This window comes from Sabethes cyaneus, chromosome 2 (genome assembly GCF_943734655.1).
Source record: "Sabethes cyaneus chromosome 2, idSabCyanKW18_F2, whole genome shotgun sequence".
NCBI lineage: Eukaryota > Metazoa > Arthropoda > Insecta > Diptera > Culicidae > Sabethes > Sabethes cyaneus.
Genome location: NC_071354.1, coordinates 74,509,394 through 74,528,245, shown reverse-complemented (window position 1 = coordinate 74,528,245; position 18,852 = coordinate 74,509,394). Strand labels below are relative to the sequence as shown.

Here is an 18,852-nt window from a genome sequence, read left to right as displayed (position 1 = left end):
CAACAATCGCTATGCGAGAATGCCACTCACCGGCACTGGCGCTGTTGTCAGATAATATACAAGTAAATTTATAGCATTGTTAAATTTATAGCGATTTATAGCAATCAATTGATCAATACTTAATCCAGAAAGATAGTAGATTACTTTCAGCTTCACAAATCTTTCATACATGACTTTTACTAAACATAATTTCATGAGGCAATATACTCGAGCGAGTGTTAGTGACTGTATTTGAGAGCACCAACTCTGCTTTAAAATTAAATTCTTCGTATTTTTTCAATCAGATTGATGCAAACTACTTCCGGGAAATTTCTACTGCTACATGAAAACTAAGTTTCAACATTGTTTAGCAAGTTTTGCAAGAGAACTAGGCATGATGGACAATTTTTATTATTTTTTCTAAAATGAATGGGAAAAACTCAAAAAATCATGTGCATTTTTTTATGCATACCTGTAATTATTATTCTACCAGAATCAAAAATTAGCCGGACAATTATGGCTTTCGGATGGCGTAACATAAATCGTGCCGATTGTGAAATGTAGTCTATTTTATTAAGCAGTAATAGTGTGGAAAGGTTTTCGAAGTCTGTTTCGTCGTGACTCGAACTGAAATAGTTTTATTTGCGTAATTATCCGTTAATAAATAAGGCATTTTACTTACAATAAGTCTTCTTCTCAATATAGTAGCCTCAAAGTCAATAGACTAAATTAAGTTTTTAACAATGTCTGCCATATGCTAGCAATCTTTTTCTCTTGTCTCCTTAGCTACATTAAATCACCTGCGATATGTTACACTATCTACAATCGTGCATAACATGGGGTTTGCATAGTACGTGCGTTAACAAGTAGTGAAACAGCCGTTAGCGGCTATCTTGATAGATTCCCTGTGATAAATTCAATTGCAATACACGCCATTTGGCAGTCAATACTAAAATAGAGCTTTTTAAAAGTTTAACGCTTCCATATTTTTCATATGGAGAAAATGAACATAGAATGTTGTTTCACATTATAAAATATTAAATTAAATACTATCTACACCTAATATGTTTTTTAAATTCCCTTAGAAATCTGATTTGACTTTCCTAAAAACAGGAACTTTCTATCTTTTACTGTTGACGCAATATAATGACTTGTTTAAAAAGTGCACTTAAAGTGCACTTTTACTCAATAACTTTACCCATGATATTTTTTAATGCTTTCTAATATTCCACAAAGTTATTTAGTATATTCGAAAAAGTTTCGTCTTTTCTTTCTCTAATTCTCGCATTCTACTAAGAGCTCAAATGCAAACTTTAGTTAACAACATGTCTAAAAAAGGGCTCATACCCTGCCGTTTTCACAAATAACACTCCACCCAGTTTTTTGTTCGCTAGTTTCGGTTCGGTGCCTCCAAGTGTCACCCAAACCTCGATACACTCATGTGCCGTGGTTTCCCGATCAGGACATTGAAGTGCAATAACCCTTGTTCCCCGCAGCGATTCCTTATAGACATGAACCGATCGTACGTGATTACAGTGTAAATTCCAAATCTGGCATCCTGGTTGACGTCTTCCACCGTTCAGGTAATAGTCGGCAGTTCCAATATTCTTGTCAATTCCTAAATAGCCGTCTGAGTGGAACACCTCCACGTATTGGGAATCATTGGCGGCCAACCTGTCCAAGGGTTTACTACACCAGGGTCCGGCTGGATCTAATCCCGAAATGAAAGCAATTTGTTGTTTCACCCGCCTTCCTGCCAGGCCGGCTATGTGAGCCCCCAAGCTATGTCCGACGATTCCAATTTGGTCTGAAGTCTGTCCAAATTGCAGAAGATTATCAATAAGGGCAGCTACCAACTCAGCCACTTTCGGAACTCTGTATCTAACAACAGCAGGGTACAGTAAGCTACTGGCACTGTTTTCCCAGTCCACTACCAGCACATTATATTGTCCTTGGCTTAGAAATTCCAAGGCCAACGGCTCTCCTACCGCCGATTCATAGCTACCCATCCAACCGTGGATGAGGATTTTGGTCGGCAAAGTAATATCAAAGCCAGGATCAGTTAGCAGGGACCGAATTTCGTCAGTTTTCCACTCGCGTCCATTTTCCGTATACGAGTGGGAATACAACCTAATCGTGATTCGCGTAGTGGTCCGAAATTCTGCGGAAAAATGCAATAAAAAGTTAAATTTTTTTTGTGTTAGCCAAAATAAAACTATAATTTATATTATTTAATTATATGAATACATGCTAGTTAACCAGGAAGTGCCACCAGTGCTCGAAAATATTGACAACCCCGCAGGAAGGTGAATATAAAACGTATTAAGCGCATACAGTTTTACCCCTGGCAGTCTTCTTTTATCTGTCAGCCCATAGACATGACTACTGAACTGCTGACAGCAGGAATGACACGATCACTTTGACTCAATTCACCTTCATTTGACAGTACTGTCTCAGCCAAGCAAAATTTGACAAAGTTTTATATGGTACATTTCTAGAATTAGTTATCATCTACAATTTTGCTGAATAAAGCTTTGCTGTATCTTTTGTAGTTACGGCACTACAATGCTAGTAACTCATTAGTGACTAAATGAACGTTCACTTAGTCACTAAAGAGGTACTATCATTGTAGTACCGTAAATACAAAAGATACAGCAATACTTCATTCAGAAACGTTGTAGATAATAACTAGTTCTTCAATCGTGCCATATGTAACTTTTTCAAATTCTGCATGACTGAGTCAAAGTGATTGTGCCATCCCTGGCTGACAGTGTTTGCCTATCTCAGTTTTCTACTCAGAGTTCATTTCATCTGTACTAGAATCAATAAACAGTGAGCAGGACATTGCATCAATTCAGGTGTATCGCTTAAATTGAATATGAGATTTCTAAGCACTGGTGCACACAAACAATAGTAGTGTTCAAGTCTCGCAGACAACTTTTAGGCATGGGAACTATCATTAAAAATTGTCACTGATAACTATCAGTAATTCCAGTACGTTACTGATAACTATCAGTAAATATCAGTAATTTTATTCATCAGGGTATTGAAGCAAAAAATAGGAAATTGTAATATTATAACTGCGTTCTTCATTGTAAATTTACTTTGTAATTTACCAAGCGGGTTTTATGGAGGCTCGCGCAACTACGGACCAGATTTTTACCACCCAGCAGATATGTTGGGAGCACATCGTGCCTACGCATCACACGAACCAGTCGATCAAGACCAGCAATTGCACTTATTGGATGAACACGGTTTCCCAGATAAACTGACGCTACTGATCAGAGCTATTCGATCGAGTAGTGTGTTTCGTGCGCATCTCGGGGACACACCCTTCGAGACGCAGTGAGGGTTGAGATAAGGTGACAAGTTGACTGATATCATGGCAGGCAACCTACGCCAGGTTGAAAGCAATAGTCTAGGCGCATTCCCAGCGGCGCATTCAAGCAGGAAATCGAGCCTACTTTGCCCTTCGCTATACGCTACTATCAAGAAACATACGCTACCGTACGAAGCTGATAATGCACAAATCTTTTATTAGGTCAGTAGTTCTTTATGGAGTCATAAGGTCGCTCACGGAGAATATACGCGCCCTTGTGGTGTCCGAACGAAAGGGTACTGCGGATATTTGGCGGAGTACAAACTGAAAGCGAAGAGTGGTGGAGACAGAGCTACAGGCATTGTTTGGAGAGAATCCCATCGTACATTTGGCGAAAGTTGATGGGCCAGACAAGTCCTAAGAATGCCGGACGATAGTGCGACGGAAACAGTTGTCTTCAACAACCTCACTGGCACCAGGAACAGGGGGCTCAATGTGCAAGATGGCACGATCACGTCGAAAGTGATTTGTGACTTTTGAGACGACTGGAAAATTGGCGACGAGTGGCCAAAGTTCGAGTTAAATGGAGGTGACTGTCGTATCCGAATCCAAAACACATCCGTGATTCTCGAAAATAGCACACAGAATGACTTCGCTCGTTATTCTCGCGTTCCTCGACCTTACGGGAAACGTTGTCCCACTCAATAGGATTATATACATGGCTGCCAGAAACAATATCGACTCAAAGTTTGGGAAGTGCTAACATTTTGAAAGTGACATTATTGTTTTATATTTAAGTTCATAACTAAGCTAGCTATGATTACTCTTGATTTGATCATAAACATTTGCTTACATTCAACCATGTCATTGCTATTCACTACAGTGACTGCTTGAATCAGCACGAGCTACCCCGGCTTTAGGCTACTGACGTTGACTACGATATATTGTGTCATCCACGTTTATCGTACGCAATTACCGACCAATAAGTTTATTCTAACTAATTTTTCTAACGGAACAAAGTTACTATATCAGTAAATATCAATAATAGCGAAACCTTACTGATACTTAGTAATATTATTGCTTACCGCTAGTTAATGATAGTTTTCCCATCCCTACGACTTTGACACCGGTACAACTATGTATAACTATAAACTTTGGGACGCCGGAGGCTATAACCTTTAGTACACCAGACTAGAAGCGGAGGCAACGAGGATTGGGTTAAAAATCAATGCGTCGAAATCCAAAGATATGATAAGAGGACTAAGAAGAGGTTAGAAGAGAGTTAATTACATAAGGGATCTCTAGTCATCGACGACGTAGGGAGTGAGGAGAATCAGCGACGCATGCAAGCTAGGAGTCGGGCGCCTTCGCAAGACGTTTCAAAGAGCATACGCAACCGCACAAAGCAGACGATGTATAAAACGCTGATCAGATCGGTACTTCTTCAAGGACATAAGATCATCACCTTATTTACGGCAGATATACGCGTATTCCTCCTATTGGAACGGAAGGAGTTGTGGACTATTTTTGGCGGAGTACAAATGGAAAGCGGAGTAGTGCAGACAAGTTTTCCATCATACGCCAGACGAAATATGAGGGGCAACGGTGGGTCGACCACGTGGCAATAATGAAATAGAAAAAAAAATGTTACAACTAACTGCAAAATTATTTAGAAAATTTTCTTGTATTTTCATAAAAATATTTGTTATACGACACTTAGTTAAAGAGCAACGAACTTTTAAAATAAGCGATGTCTGAGGAAATCGGAAATTCTCTTGAAGCTTACTGGCCAAATAGGAGACCGTAAAACGGGGTGACATTAATCAGCGGGGCAACACCGATCCGTTAGACCCTTCTCAAATATAAATGAAATAAATAACTTCTGTTAATAATACTTCGACCTTTGATTATTTAACATTTATTATATAACATTTTATTATATAACATTGGATTTGATTAAATTCGGCATACATTCTCTTTTTTTGCTGCGCTTTCCAAAATTAAAACTTTGCCGCTATAAATATAACAATACTGAAACGAACGTAGCATTCACAGGCTTCAATGTGTTATAACTATTTTTATAAAAATGTAAGTAATTTGCTAATTTTTATTCAATAAACATCAAAACCACTGTTTCTCCACTGACACGTAATTAGGGCAAAAAATAGAAGCTATCGCTTACGCGTATCCGCTCTTAATGATGGTTTGGAAAACACACGATTTTGATCACGGTTACCCAGTAAACCATGAATCGTATATCAATGTATGAAAATCATCTTAAATATCTCTAAACAAAATCGATGCCGTACAGAAAGCTTATTAAACCGTTCCCTAGATTATATTCAATCGTACAAAATGATGACAACTGATTCACATACGATTTTCATCACAGAGTTGTATAGTATTATGGAACTCATCTTGTTGAGTCGGATCTCATCGTATACGAATACTTATGAATGTGAATGGTTTACACATAATCTGCAGTACGTATATCGCCTCCAAAGTAGTACGCATATGCTGGTTTCGTGCAACTAATGCGATTTTTCTAGATATATACCAGTAGCACTAGCACTAGCAGTTCACTAGCAATTTGCAGCAATTTCAGATTAAAAAAATGAGGTGCTCTATTTACACTACTACAAATATGCGAGGCAGATACACCGTAAACTCTTCTATCATGTTGACACAACTAGTTTTTGAGTGACAACCACTTGCTTCTGGTGCTAGTTAGAGTGACTATATACAGAGTGGCGACAATGTCAAAATTGGAATGATAATTATCTGTCAGTGTCATTCCAATCGAGCAGACGACCTATCCAACGCGTATGCAGGAAAGAGAAAGAAAAGCCTTGAAAAAACCGCATTGCATACATTTGGGATGACTTGTCGCCACTCTGTATATAGTCACTCTAGTGCTAGTGTATATGAACGATTTGATGTACACTAGCGCCAGAACAAGCTGTTGTCACCACTATTCTAGTTATTTTTAATAAGCCGGTATGTAGATAACACCGACACGTTATCAATCTGACTTTCTTTTGATCTGTTTTTGAAGGACAGTAATCCACCGAATAGGCCTCTGGGTGGTGCTATTTGCTCATGGTAATTTCTCAGGCATCTACAAATAGATACAGCGGGTTTTTGGTTAATTGCGCAATTAAGAAATTATGGTGGGCGCACGCGCAGTACCACCTATTGAGTTATTCGGTGGATTGCTTTATAACTGTTATGGTTTGTACGATGCAGGCTTTTTCGCCCTGCCGTGTATTTAAACAATACAGACACCACTATAAAAAATGGGCCTAACAATAGCAACTTCATCATTTCTCGTGACTATTCGAGTTGACGAATGTAAGCTGCTGCCACCTCCAAAAGTTTACTGTAGGGGTGAAGCGGAATAGAAATTTCTTAAAGATCGCAAGAGATCGAAACATTTTGGCAGATTTTCACCCACACGTACAAACGGGTATTTCTATGAGTGTGCAAGAGATCGTTTAAGGGGGCATAGTACTTTTTCAACTTAAAAAAATCGAAATTTTTTTTATTGATTATTTCGAAAGATTAACATTTTGACCATATGTGTTTCAAGTCATTTCAATGAATTCCAAAAACTGACAAAGTTACAGCTATTTGTACCGCGCATGTCTGGAGCGATTACACGGCGAATAAAAAGTTCAACGTCGTTTTTCTCGAAACCAGGTTTTGAAAGTCGGTACCATAAATATCTCAAGAACGGCTCAAGCAATTCTCATGATTCTTTTTTTGTTTTAAAGCCAACAAAATTATCTAGTGTTTGACCCATCCTTTTTTTGATAATACTATTTTTGTATTTTTTAGAAATGTTTAAAGTCAATTTTTTCGACTAAAAACCTTACTTTTATGTTAGAATGTCCGCCATTTTGTTATGCGTTCGAATTTTAAAAAAGGATGGGTCAAACACGAGATAATTTAATATACTTTCATGTCGTTTTGGAATTTTTCAGAGGTTCACATATGCAAACAAAATTGTAAATATTAGTATAAAGTGCAATGTTTGGAATGCAAAAAACCCGAATCGATTTGCTTTTCGCGTTATCGAGAATAAAATATTTGAAATTAGGCAAAAAATGTGGTGTAAAAAGTACTATGCCCCCTTAATGCCGTCAACGCGAATAATCCAAATTCAGTAGCCTCTCATGAAGACCAAAATGCACTCCGATATTCAGTAAATGTTATTCTACCAATTGGTAGAAAAACCGGGTATGAAATGGAGAGAGTTACCTGGAAGGAGCATCAAATAAAGCACCGAATTCGGCAAAATTTTGCCGAGATTTCGACAGCCGAGCGTTCGGTAAAATTTTGACGTAGGACTACGTCTTACGGCAAGGTTTGAGATAGGGTGCCATTCCAAAAAAAATCGAAAAATACGAGCGTCATGAAAAATGAAAGATTTTGAGCGCAAATAGCTTAGCGGTTTCCAGACCGATTTTAAATATTTTTACGCCAATCGATCGGAAAATCTTCTACGCATCCACAGTAGTGTCACCAGTAATGAAACCTATTGATTCCAAAGTACGCCGGTTATAATCTCAGATTATAGCTTGGTTCGACTCATGCACCTTCCAGCATTGGACAAAAGGTCAGGAGTCAAAATGACTACTTGTCAAGCGTAGCTACCAATACCCCCCTCCCCCTTCCTTTCCGCTCTTCCCCTCCTTCACCAAAAATTTTCATTTCTTTTCCCTACCGTCCCTTCATCAATTGTAGAACCATCGTTTCAAAAAATATTAATATATCCAATGTACGTACTACTGAAAAATTGAAAATAATGAAGCATTGTCCAACTCGAAATCCTCGCTTCGTGATTGGTTGGAAGATTCTTTACGATGACCTAAACCTAGGCGAATTTGATATCTGTGTTGGAATAGTGCGCTACAGCTGTAGTGTTCGGTTATAATTTAATTCTGTATGGATGCTCAATTTTGCGTTGCTTTGGAAGTGTAGTGAAAAGATGTGCTGTTGATAAAATGGGATTGAGTTGGTAAAATCCCTTCAACGTGGTGGAACGATTAGTAATAAAAACAAACTTTAATTATTAGCATAGCATAGCAAGAAAGCAATAGTTTGTATTCTTGATTTTGTTGAATTGTTTCCAAATGCGCATCGAAATAACTCTGGAATATATTGAGGATCGAACGTATACAATGTTACTACTTTGATAAATGTTACATACAACCAGGGATGCCACATATAATTCTGTGTTTTTGTTGGAAAAATCTGACACAGATCTGGCATTCTGGTTAAACACAGAATAATCTGTGCATGTGGCAACCCTGCATACAACGCATGTAGCATGTATTTATGCTGCATATAGTACGTATACACACTTAAACGATTCGGTAAAATTTACCGAAATCTAAACAGCTGAACGTTCGGTAAAATTTTTTATTGCACCAAACACTACTAATGATCTGTAAACGACGATTGGCACCATCGAAATTTTTACCGAACGTTCAGCTGTTTAGATTTCGGTAAAATTTTACCGGATTCGGTGCTTTTTGTTAAGTGTGTACATGAAAAATCGAATGATTACATGCATGGATACAAGCTACTATCACTTCAAAGAAACATACGTCACCTACACATGCGGTCGTGTCTTGTACACAACCCCTCTGATTTTTTTATGATACCATCTTTAGTAAAGAACTGGAACGAAACAGCGGGGCGCGCAGCGAGCAAGATGGATCGATCAAGTGGAAGGCGATCTGCGGACCCTACGCAGACTACGTGGCTGGAGAATTCCGGGAGTACAACTTGCGTACACACCATCTGTTTATGGACTTTAAAGCGGCATGCGATTCAGTCAAACGAAATGAGCTGTGGCAGATAATGCTAAAACATGGTTTTCCGACGAAACTAGTTACGCTGATTCGTGCAACACTGGACGGATCCAAATCATGCGTTAGAATAGCCTGCTTTTGTGACGTTGGATGGATTGAAGCAAGCCTCTAACCTGCTATTCAGCATTGCCTTGGAAGGTGCATTACGAAGGGCAAACGTGGAAAGGAATGGAACGATCATCACGAAATCTCACATGCTTCTTGGTTTTGCGGATGACGTCGATATCATCGGAATCAACCGTAGAGCAGTGGAAGAGGCCTTCAGGCCCTTTAAAAGGGAAGCGGCGAGATTGGAACTTACCATTAACACAGCTAAAACAAAGTATATGGTTGCTGGCAGGGAGACCAATTGTGGTTGGTGCCGAGGTGGAGTTAGATGGAGAACGATATGAAGTAGTGGAGGAATGTATATACCTTGGTACACTCGTGACATGTGACAACGATGTAAGCCGCGAAATGAAACGACGAGTTGCAGCCGTGAAACGGGCTTTCTACAGTTTTCGTAGCCAGCTTATGTCCCGTAGTTGGTAAATTCGCACAAAACTGGCGTTGTACAGAACACTAATCCTCCCGGTGGCTCTTTACAGACACAAATCATGGACGCTAAAGGAAGCTGATCGACGAGTGCATGGGACTTTTGAGCGTAAAATTCTGCGATCTATACTTGGCAAAATAAAAAATGGAATGTGTCGCAGACGCATGAATCACGAGCTGTACCAAGTATGCAAATACGCTGATATAGTGAAGGAAGTGCTATGCGGCAAGCTGCGGTGGGCTGAGAACGTGGCCAGAATGCCCGATGAAAGAGTAGCCAAAACTATTTTCTGCAGAGAACCAGGAAGAGGCCGTAGACTCCGAAGTAAACCCCGCACCCGGTGGGTATGTGCTGTCGAAGACAATGCAGCGATTCAGCTGGTGTTCGTGGGGATTGGAGGACCATAATTCGTTCGGCGCAGGATCGGTAATGGACCATTGCCATTAAAGTAAAGTAAGTAGTGGTAAAAATTCTTGTCTCGAATAAATATAGTTTCAACGTAATTCCTGAATATTGTTTAGGTTACCGCTTAACCGTTATGTGTTCGGCTGGGTACCTGGGTACCTTTGCGGCCGACCTGCAGGAGAAAGAGAGTTTCAACAACCAGCTGAACAGCTTGGTTGAAAAAATCCCGAAGGGGCACATCCTATTCCATCTAGGCGACTTTACGCAAAAATTTGCTCAAACAACGCGGACCTTGAACGCGTCATGGGACGCTATGGCCTAGGAGAGATGTGTGAAAACGGAGAGCTGTTTACAGAATTATGCGGTAATAACAACATGGTCATTGCTTTTTTCCCATACACCAACACATAAAGTCACGTGGGTTTCCCGCGGCGGCCGAACTGAAAACCAAATCAACCACATCTGCATCAGCCGAAAATGGCAAAGGAGCCTTCTTGATGTATGCAACAAACGCAGCGCTGGTATTGCATCCGACCCACACCTTGTTATCATTTAGATACGTTTGCGCGTCGCGCATGACCAACGACGGGAGGACAAAGTTAGGTGTCGTTACGACATTCACCGATTGGAGAATTCTGACATGAAAAGGGCCTTTGTCGAACAACTTGAATCCCGAGCCTTGGAGTTGCCACCTGATGGAACCGTCGAAGAGCAATCAACCGGCATCAAGAATGCCGCCATCACGACCAGTGACGAAATCCTCGGCAAAGCGCGTAGCGGGCGGAGGCAGTGGATCTCGGATAAAAGTTGGAGGAAGATCGACAAACGGAGAGAGGCGAAAGCCGGCATTGAGTGAGCGCGATCCAGATCGGCTATGACAGCTGTCCGTCAACGATACGCCGAGCTGGAGAGGGCTGTTAAACGAGCTTGTAGGCGGGATAAGAGAGCCTGGGCTAACTTCCTAACCGAACCCGCGCTGCCAATGGTGATATCCGTTTATTATACGATATTTCTCGCGACCTTAGTGGTGCCAGGATGAATACAAAGATGTCGCTAAAGAACAGAGCAGATTAGCTACTGACTGACAGTACCGAAAAGCTTAAGCGATAGACTGAACATTTTGAACAACTCTTCCGAGTTTCAAATGTCAGAGACCAACAAAACCACCAGTTCAGCAGCGTATGATGCCAACAGATCGTCGAATTAATCGCGTTCTCGTGCAATGTTTGGCATAACGGCGTCTTGTCCGACCCCATAAAAGTTACTGCTGGCGTGAGACAGGGCTGCATTTTATCACCGCTGCTGTTTCTTATCGTTATGGATGAGATATTAGTTGGAGCAATTGATAGTAGACCAAATCGAGGAGTGCTTTGGAATCCTCTAACGATCAGTTATGTTTACATATGTCCTTTATCGCACGAGGCAGTGAGAATAGATGTTCAACGCGTAGTAAATGACTGAAGCATAGTAAGTCGAAACGTCCGCTGAAAACATTTTAGTTCTTATTTCTCACCGAAAAAGTCAACAAGAGTAACATATAGAATTTCACGGTGACAAACCCCAACAACAGTTATGTTCACGTTTGACGATTGGGGTCCGTCCCCAAATGTTCTCCGTGATTACTTTTCGATCTAAACAGCAAGAGGTTTGAAACAGGGCCCGACAATATCATCCTCCATTAAAAATTGTCATAAAACGGTAAAGTGATCAAACTTTAAATCCAATTGAAGAGGCGTCAGTAATCTTGTTCAATTCATCGTGACGATCTCTTTTATCCTTTCCTATAATAATTTCTCAAGGTAATGCATGTTCTTGTTAACTAGACGAGTCAACAACGAAAAATCACACCTGACTTCGCTTTGGCGACATTTTAATATCCTTCAGAAGCTTCAGTGTTTGCAATGACTGTAAGAGAAAATCAGTCTCAATTTTTGTGTAAGAACATAACTGGTAAGAACAGCATCAAACACAGGCTATGTATGGATTTTCGTCCATGTTTTCGAAACTCTACCATAATTGAACCGAAAGTCACGTTCAATATTTGCATTTTGAAGCAACAGCCGACATATCAATCGACTCACTAAAAGCAGTTCAGCTGTATTTTATAATGTATTTTTTCAAACTAGATACACACCAATAGACCAAATGAATAAAACTGTGTACTTTGCCTTTTCTGTGCAAAATATTATGGGAGAAGCAAAGCAAACTATTTTGTTCTTACCGGCGAACAAGCGCCATTTATGATACACAATCTGCTTTATTTCACTCCGCCCTTTCACGGTATGCATTAGCTGGTGCGCAGAGACGAGAAAAAAATGGCGACGTTTTGCTAGCTCTCTATTGGCTGGCAATAAAACTAAACTTTATCCATTGGTTTACGAATATATTGAAGGTGGACTTACGAGTAACTTGTATATTAATGGTTTCAAAGGAATCTTTGTTTTGCCGTCACTTTTATCTTTGATGATAAGATCCGACACGTTCAAAACATAATTTAACAGTCTGTCAACCCAATCGAATAATTTACTCAGGAAAGCATAGTCTATGATGGCATAGACTCTATGCTATGGTAATTGATTCAATATAAATCATTCCCAATGTGAAGAAAATTGGAGGTCACATTTTGCGATTCTGAATTTTGAAAATTGAATGGAAGTTTTCGTTTCAAATTGTGGAATGGCTTGATGTTTAATCGGAGGCAAGGAATTTGTCTATGAGTTACTCGAACCAGATTAAAGCAAGTACATAACTTATACATGAAAAGGGTGGCTTCGTGCCTTATTAGTTGTTACTAACGGGTAGAGCAAACACCTGCCTCAGGGCTGGTTCACACTCTAGTCGAAGAAAACATTTGGAGCCGGCTTCAAGCAAACTCTCTTTTCTACCTCGGACGACACTTCATTAACCCCACCTTCTAACTGCGTATTTTCACTTCGCTTCAGAATCTTCCCGATTCCAAAGCAGTTTTCCGTTCTAGATGATGTGTTGATCCGTTTGTGCCTCGATCAACGTTCCGGATGCTGACGTGCTCATTCCAAGTCAACAAATCGGAATGATCCTCAGTTGATTTTTGTTTCAGAAATACTATAAGCTCCTGTGAGCACAATAAGGGAATTCGAAAATGGTGGGTAGGCATTGAACGATCAGGATCAAAAAAGATTTCCTGCTATTCATATTGCCTGCAATGGCATAGTGTTTAACTAAAGCGTGTACTCTAGCCCCAAAAAGTTTGTTAATTTTTTAATAGACATTAACATTGGTTTTTTGTGCCATGTTCGTAATACTTATAGATTCATAGAATTTTTATTTACATAGCTAAAACCCAGCAATTTTGCATAATAACGACCAAGAAACCCGAAAAAACCAGCAATTTGGAAAGAGTGACTCACTACTCTGAAACCAATCGCCAATCGACTCGCAGCATCGATTTTTTAATCTGTAGAAAACGACTCAGGCTCTTACCTGCAAGGTAGATGAGGAACACTGAAAGTATTGACCACATTATGATATGTTTCATTTCGAATTCTGATTTTCTTGCAAATAATGGCAATCAGTAGAATATTACGATCACGGACCTATTGGCAGAATGACGAAATATATTTTGTGGCGAGATGGGCCGTCATCGGCCTCAGCCTACAATCCTGACAGAAGGCATCACAAAAAAATACATTCTGAACAAATCGCGCAGTTTTGTTGACACTTGAACATAATCTACTACATCAATCGTGCGCAACACGGGGGGGTGCTATGCTATAAGCTATGCTATTTCGCATAAAAGAAAACTATTCTGAAAATAGCACTACTTGAAATAGTAAATATATTATCATATTGAATTTTTATGCAGAAGTGATTAACCCATTGGTCAGGACCATATCGTTATTATAATCTTTATAATGACCATAGGATCAAAGAATAAAGTACGTTTTAGAAGCAGAATTTTTCAACGGCGTTTGCTATTTATATCATGGTTCAATGGCTATCATTATGTTGATCATATCCTACGCTTTAAAATAAGTAAGCAAAATCATTCGATTTCGTATGGTGAACATTTCAATGATCTATTGTTTTTATGGTTACTTGACGAATAACCAGAACTAATATACTTGATTTTCACAAATGGTTCTAGATTGGAAGAGAGTTAGTTGATAGTTGTTTGTTTTCATTTTTATCATCAACACAGCAGGTAGCATCTGTTTCTACATGAATTTATTAATATTGATAAGGCGAGAGCGAGCATCGTCTATCTCCATTATAGCCTTATCAACTCTCAAAATAATGCACTTTCCAGTCGATGTGAAAAATTACGTAACCTTTTCCACAGTACGTCATGCGATTTTCCATTGATCCACAGTTCTGGAAATTGGACATTAAAAAAAATAAATCTAATTTTCACGAAAACGGATTAGCATGTACGTACGAATTACTTTGAACTCACGTACCGTGAAGGTACCATATACTGTGCATTTATGATTTTATAAATATTTTAGGTTTGTTTCTACAACTTTGATAGCTGCAATGTGTAGAACGATGGTCACTGGCGTGCCCAGGCTGAAACAGGAGCCCGACCTTTTCTATAAGATTTATTTCAAAACAAAGCAGTTTTTGCTACTTGACATTGTAGCGTCCGGTTTCAAGAAAAATTTCAAGATCAATTTTAAGCCCATTTTAATCTAAGATTTTAGGTCGAATTTTAAGTCGACTTTCATGCCCAATTTCCAGACTAATTTCAAGTCTAATTTTAAGTCCAATTCAAAGTTCAGTTTAAAGTAAAATTTAAAATATTCATGTCTACCTTCAAGCTAACTATTGTGTCTAATATTATGCAAAATACCAAGTTCCAAGGTATCTAAAACATTAAAATCCATTTGTAATTGGCAGAGCTATTAGCATCGTCGAAATCGTTCATATTTTCGTGACTGTAACTATAATCTAAATTATGAAATGGCATCTTGCAGTAAGACGTAGTCCTACGCCAAAAGTAATAAAGTATGGTAGCATACCATAGATTGCCGCTCATGAACCTCTCAAAGTGCTTCACAGAATGAATGTTGAACCCTGAATACCTCTAAACCTCAGCTATTTAGGTATAAGCTCACTTAAGTGTTTTGTCGCGTTTTTTTTCCAGGATTTATTATTAAACATTAGTGCCTTAATTCTGCACAATACTAAATCGCATAATCGCATTTTTCTAAAGTTAGCAACGCCGGTAATCACTCTTTTTGACTGAAACCTGACTGAACCTAATTGGTTTTTTTACAACTATGCTTAGTAATTTGACCATCGTAATGTCTTTCGATCAGAAATTTGTTAATTATCTAGATCGAGAGTCTTATTGATTGTTGCTGCTAACGACGATGTTTTCTGACGGTGACAATTCTATCCAACGGACCGGACAACAAATGTGCAATAAAAATTACTTGGAAAATGCTACTTTAACAAAACAAAGTCAATTGAGAAAGGTCAGACAGTATATTTTTTTATTTATAGAAGACAAGACCAGTGGTCAGACCAGACCAGGTGACAGACAGTGTTAGATCCTTAATAAAGACTACAAAATATAGCCGAAACGTCGGACAAAGTACAAAATATGAAAATTATTTTGATTGAATGACGGAAAGATCAATCTTGCATCGACCACGGCCTAGATCAGGTACCGGAAGGGGAAACCTACTATAAATTTATTTGTTTCACCCTGATAGGTGGATGCATGGTCACGGTTTTTCAAAAGAACGTAAACGAAAAATGTAAACAAACCGTGTGAAAGTTATTCTCAACCGGCAACAAAACGTATCCGTGAATTGACAGTTGACGCAACTCACACGCCGCTTGATTGTATCATTCATTAAATCTCTATGTTTATTTATATTGTCCAGCTGCCGATAAGGATACTTTGCAGTAGCATTTTGTTTATTTACTATATGTTTTTAGTGTTCGGCAAATGATTGTCAGTGGTGAATCGTGACCGGAGTTAACCGACGATATCTGTGACAAGTTCTATCGGTTTCGTGAGTTGGATAAATACCGTTAACTACTAGCATATTAGTCGGTGAATTAGTTTAATTAAAAAACGTAAAGTTGTACTATGGACGTGAGAGTAGTGGTCGATTCGTGCCGAACTTCCTAGTTTCCGATTAGTGGGTACTAGCGTAGCAGAGTATTTGAGGGATTTTCAAAATATCGTATCAAAGTATGCACTGAAGTCTTAGAGTAACGATCTACCGAAAACGACTTAGTAGAAAGAATGACACAATGCATCGAAATCCCACTCTAAGGAGTGGCGCGATTATTGACTAAGCTGTCAGTCGTCCGTCTTAAATACTAACACTGTCGCAACACGAAAATAAGCGCAAAAATGGTAGTCAACTTTTCTCGGATGTGCCAAAGGGAGCTTGCTGTCTCTATCTATTTTGTCCTCGAACTGTGTGGTCGATTTCGAAAAGCAAAGATCAGATTTGAAGACTTTTTTTGTAAATGATTTCTTGTAGAAGTATTTATATGGTTAACAAAACATTGTATGATCTTCGTGCCTCTATAAAAGGTGAAAAGGGAAATACCGTGAATAGTCGAACCGGTTGTGTTGCAATTACGTTCCGCAGGTGGTATAGCTTCTAACAACGATCGGCTGTGCGGAAAATTTGACGGACCAACCATATCACAAAACCATGAATGTTTAGTAATCGAGGTGAATACCAGCCGGAGGACGATTCATCGGATAAATTTCTTTTTATTATAAAAGAAATAAAACTGGTAGTATCGATGACAGCACCGATCAGCGTTCAACGGGCAGAATGAAGATATTTACATTATTTATATGTGTTAAAAGTGATAGTGTGTTTCTTGCGAGAAATTTACCCAACTTGAGCAAGCAGTTGAGAAACATAAATTTCAGGTGGAACCATCTAGTGTAGATAAGAGCAGTGTGCCATTGCGCAAAAAAATAGTTTTTGCTGTCTTTAGTAATTAAATAGTAATAATTTCCATATACAACCTCACATACTGGTCGTTTACTAATCAAAATTTTATAGCAAACAGCCAAAAAGGTTCATGTCCCAACTATAGGTGGTTTGAGTCCTGGCTATTACAAGCGACTAACCAATATTTCCGTGAGTACCGGTAAAGAGGAACATGTCAAAATTTCACATCTAAAGAACTGCTAAAGAAGAAGTTGATCGAGACTTCGTAGAAGCAATAAATTATTCAATCTTTCTTTTTCGTTTGCGGAGCAGCTAGCTGAAGGACATATATGTTCAGTATTGAGTATACGACATTCAGTTGGTTAGTTCTTAGATAGTGCTATTGAAGTAATTTTTCAAAGCTTGGTGATTTTGAAGTTTGGTAAACAAAGTTTCTTTTGGCATCCGTATTGCAAATACGGTTTATAGTTGAAAAGCGTTTATCAAACGTGTGTTTTATTTAGAGTGACAAACTTTCGTGGATCGAAGACCAACAATCATCGTCCAGTGTTTCGCCAACTGTGCACCGAGATACCGAGTCTGAAACAGTGGTTCATTTCGATGCCGACGATGGTACGTCGGAGCAGAATCCTAGCACGGTTTTGCCGTCGAAAAAGCACGTTAGCCCTTGTGAAAAACTGTAATGGGAATCACACGACTACTACGTCTTCGTGAATGCTTTCGTAGATCAAATATTGGAAGCTTTCCGATCCAGCTGCGCCACACTAGTTCGACCATTTAGCACACAGATAGTTCAGGCAAACTGGTCATCCAGTCTCTAGAACGATCACTGACCAGCAACCAGGATTACCATCACTGAAGGCTTGGTGGCTCACACGTCTAGCAACAGGCCGCCAGCTCATTGTCTACTTTAAAATCCTGCGCGCAGGTAAGTGGAAACTTTTTAGATTTCAATTGGACTTAAAATCAAAGTTGATATTTACAATTTGAAATTGGACTTCAAAACGAACTTGAAATTCGACATGAAATTAGACAATAAGACATGCAACGGGACATAAAATTAAACTTAAAATGGTGCATGAAACTGTACTTGAAACCGAACGGGAAATTGGAAATCTAAAATTAATCTTAAATGTCACTTCAAACTGGCATGAAATCGGACTTGAATTGGTCGGCATTAAGTCAGATGATTCGGTCTGACAAAACTCTGATTTCGAGAAAAACGAGTTCAAAAATTGCTGCTCTGTATGGTTTATAGCTATCGATCGTTCGAAATCACCACATAACTCTGCCCAAGCAGCACTTGCAACATCTTCCATGTGGCTATTAAGTCTTGTTTAAATTGCAAAAAACTTCACCGGTTACAGTATTGAAACACGCAACAAATAAGCAACTTCATGTTATTAATATGTTGGATTCAGGTTATCCAATACTTATACTGGCTGTCACAAATATATTAGTCTATATCTAGTAACATGAAACTTCATCGCAACATCGTGTTATTATAATGCCATTGCTAAACAATAATGTCACATGATGTTGCATCATGTTGATTACGGTATATTGTTAAATAAAATGTAACCAAACAAATACAACCAATGTAACATCATATTCTGCCATATTTTTATGAAAAAATATTTTTCAACGAAGGAATGTTTTTATTTTAACAATAATTACACGAACATTCATCAGGAATCCATGGCATTTACTAAAATATTATTTGATTGCAGTATCTAGTTCGATTTTACACCGCATTTTTCCATCGTAAACGAATTCTTAATCTGGCTGGGTTAATTCTTTAAACTTGAAAATAAATAAATT

General features: G+C 38.8%; 1 protein-coding gene across 1 annotated transcript in view; it reads right to left on the bottom strand.

Moving 5' to 3' along the window:
• Nucleotides 1–1,041: 1,041 nt before the first annotated feature.
• The window catches only part of LOC128735579 (phospholipase A1-like), a 38,184-nt gene continuing 20,373 nt past the window's right edge, over nt 1,042–18,852 (bottom strand). The window contains exon 2 of the mRNA XM_053830061.1: nt 1,042–2,140. Within this exon, the coding sequence (XP_053686036.1) occupies nt 1,293–2,140 (848 nt within the window). The 3' untranslated portion in view covers nt 1,042–1,292. The remainder of the gene's footprint in view (nt 2,141–18,852) is intronic.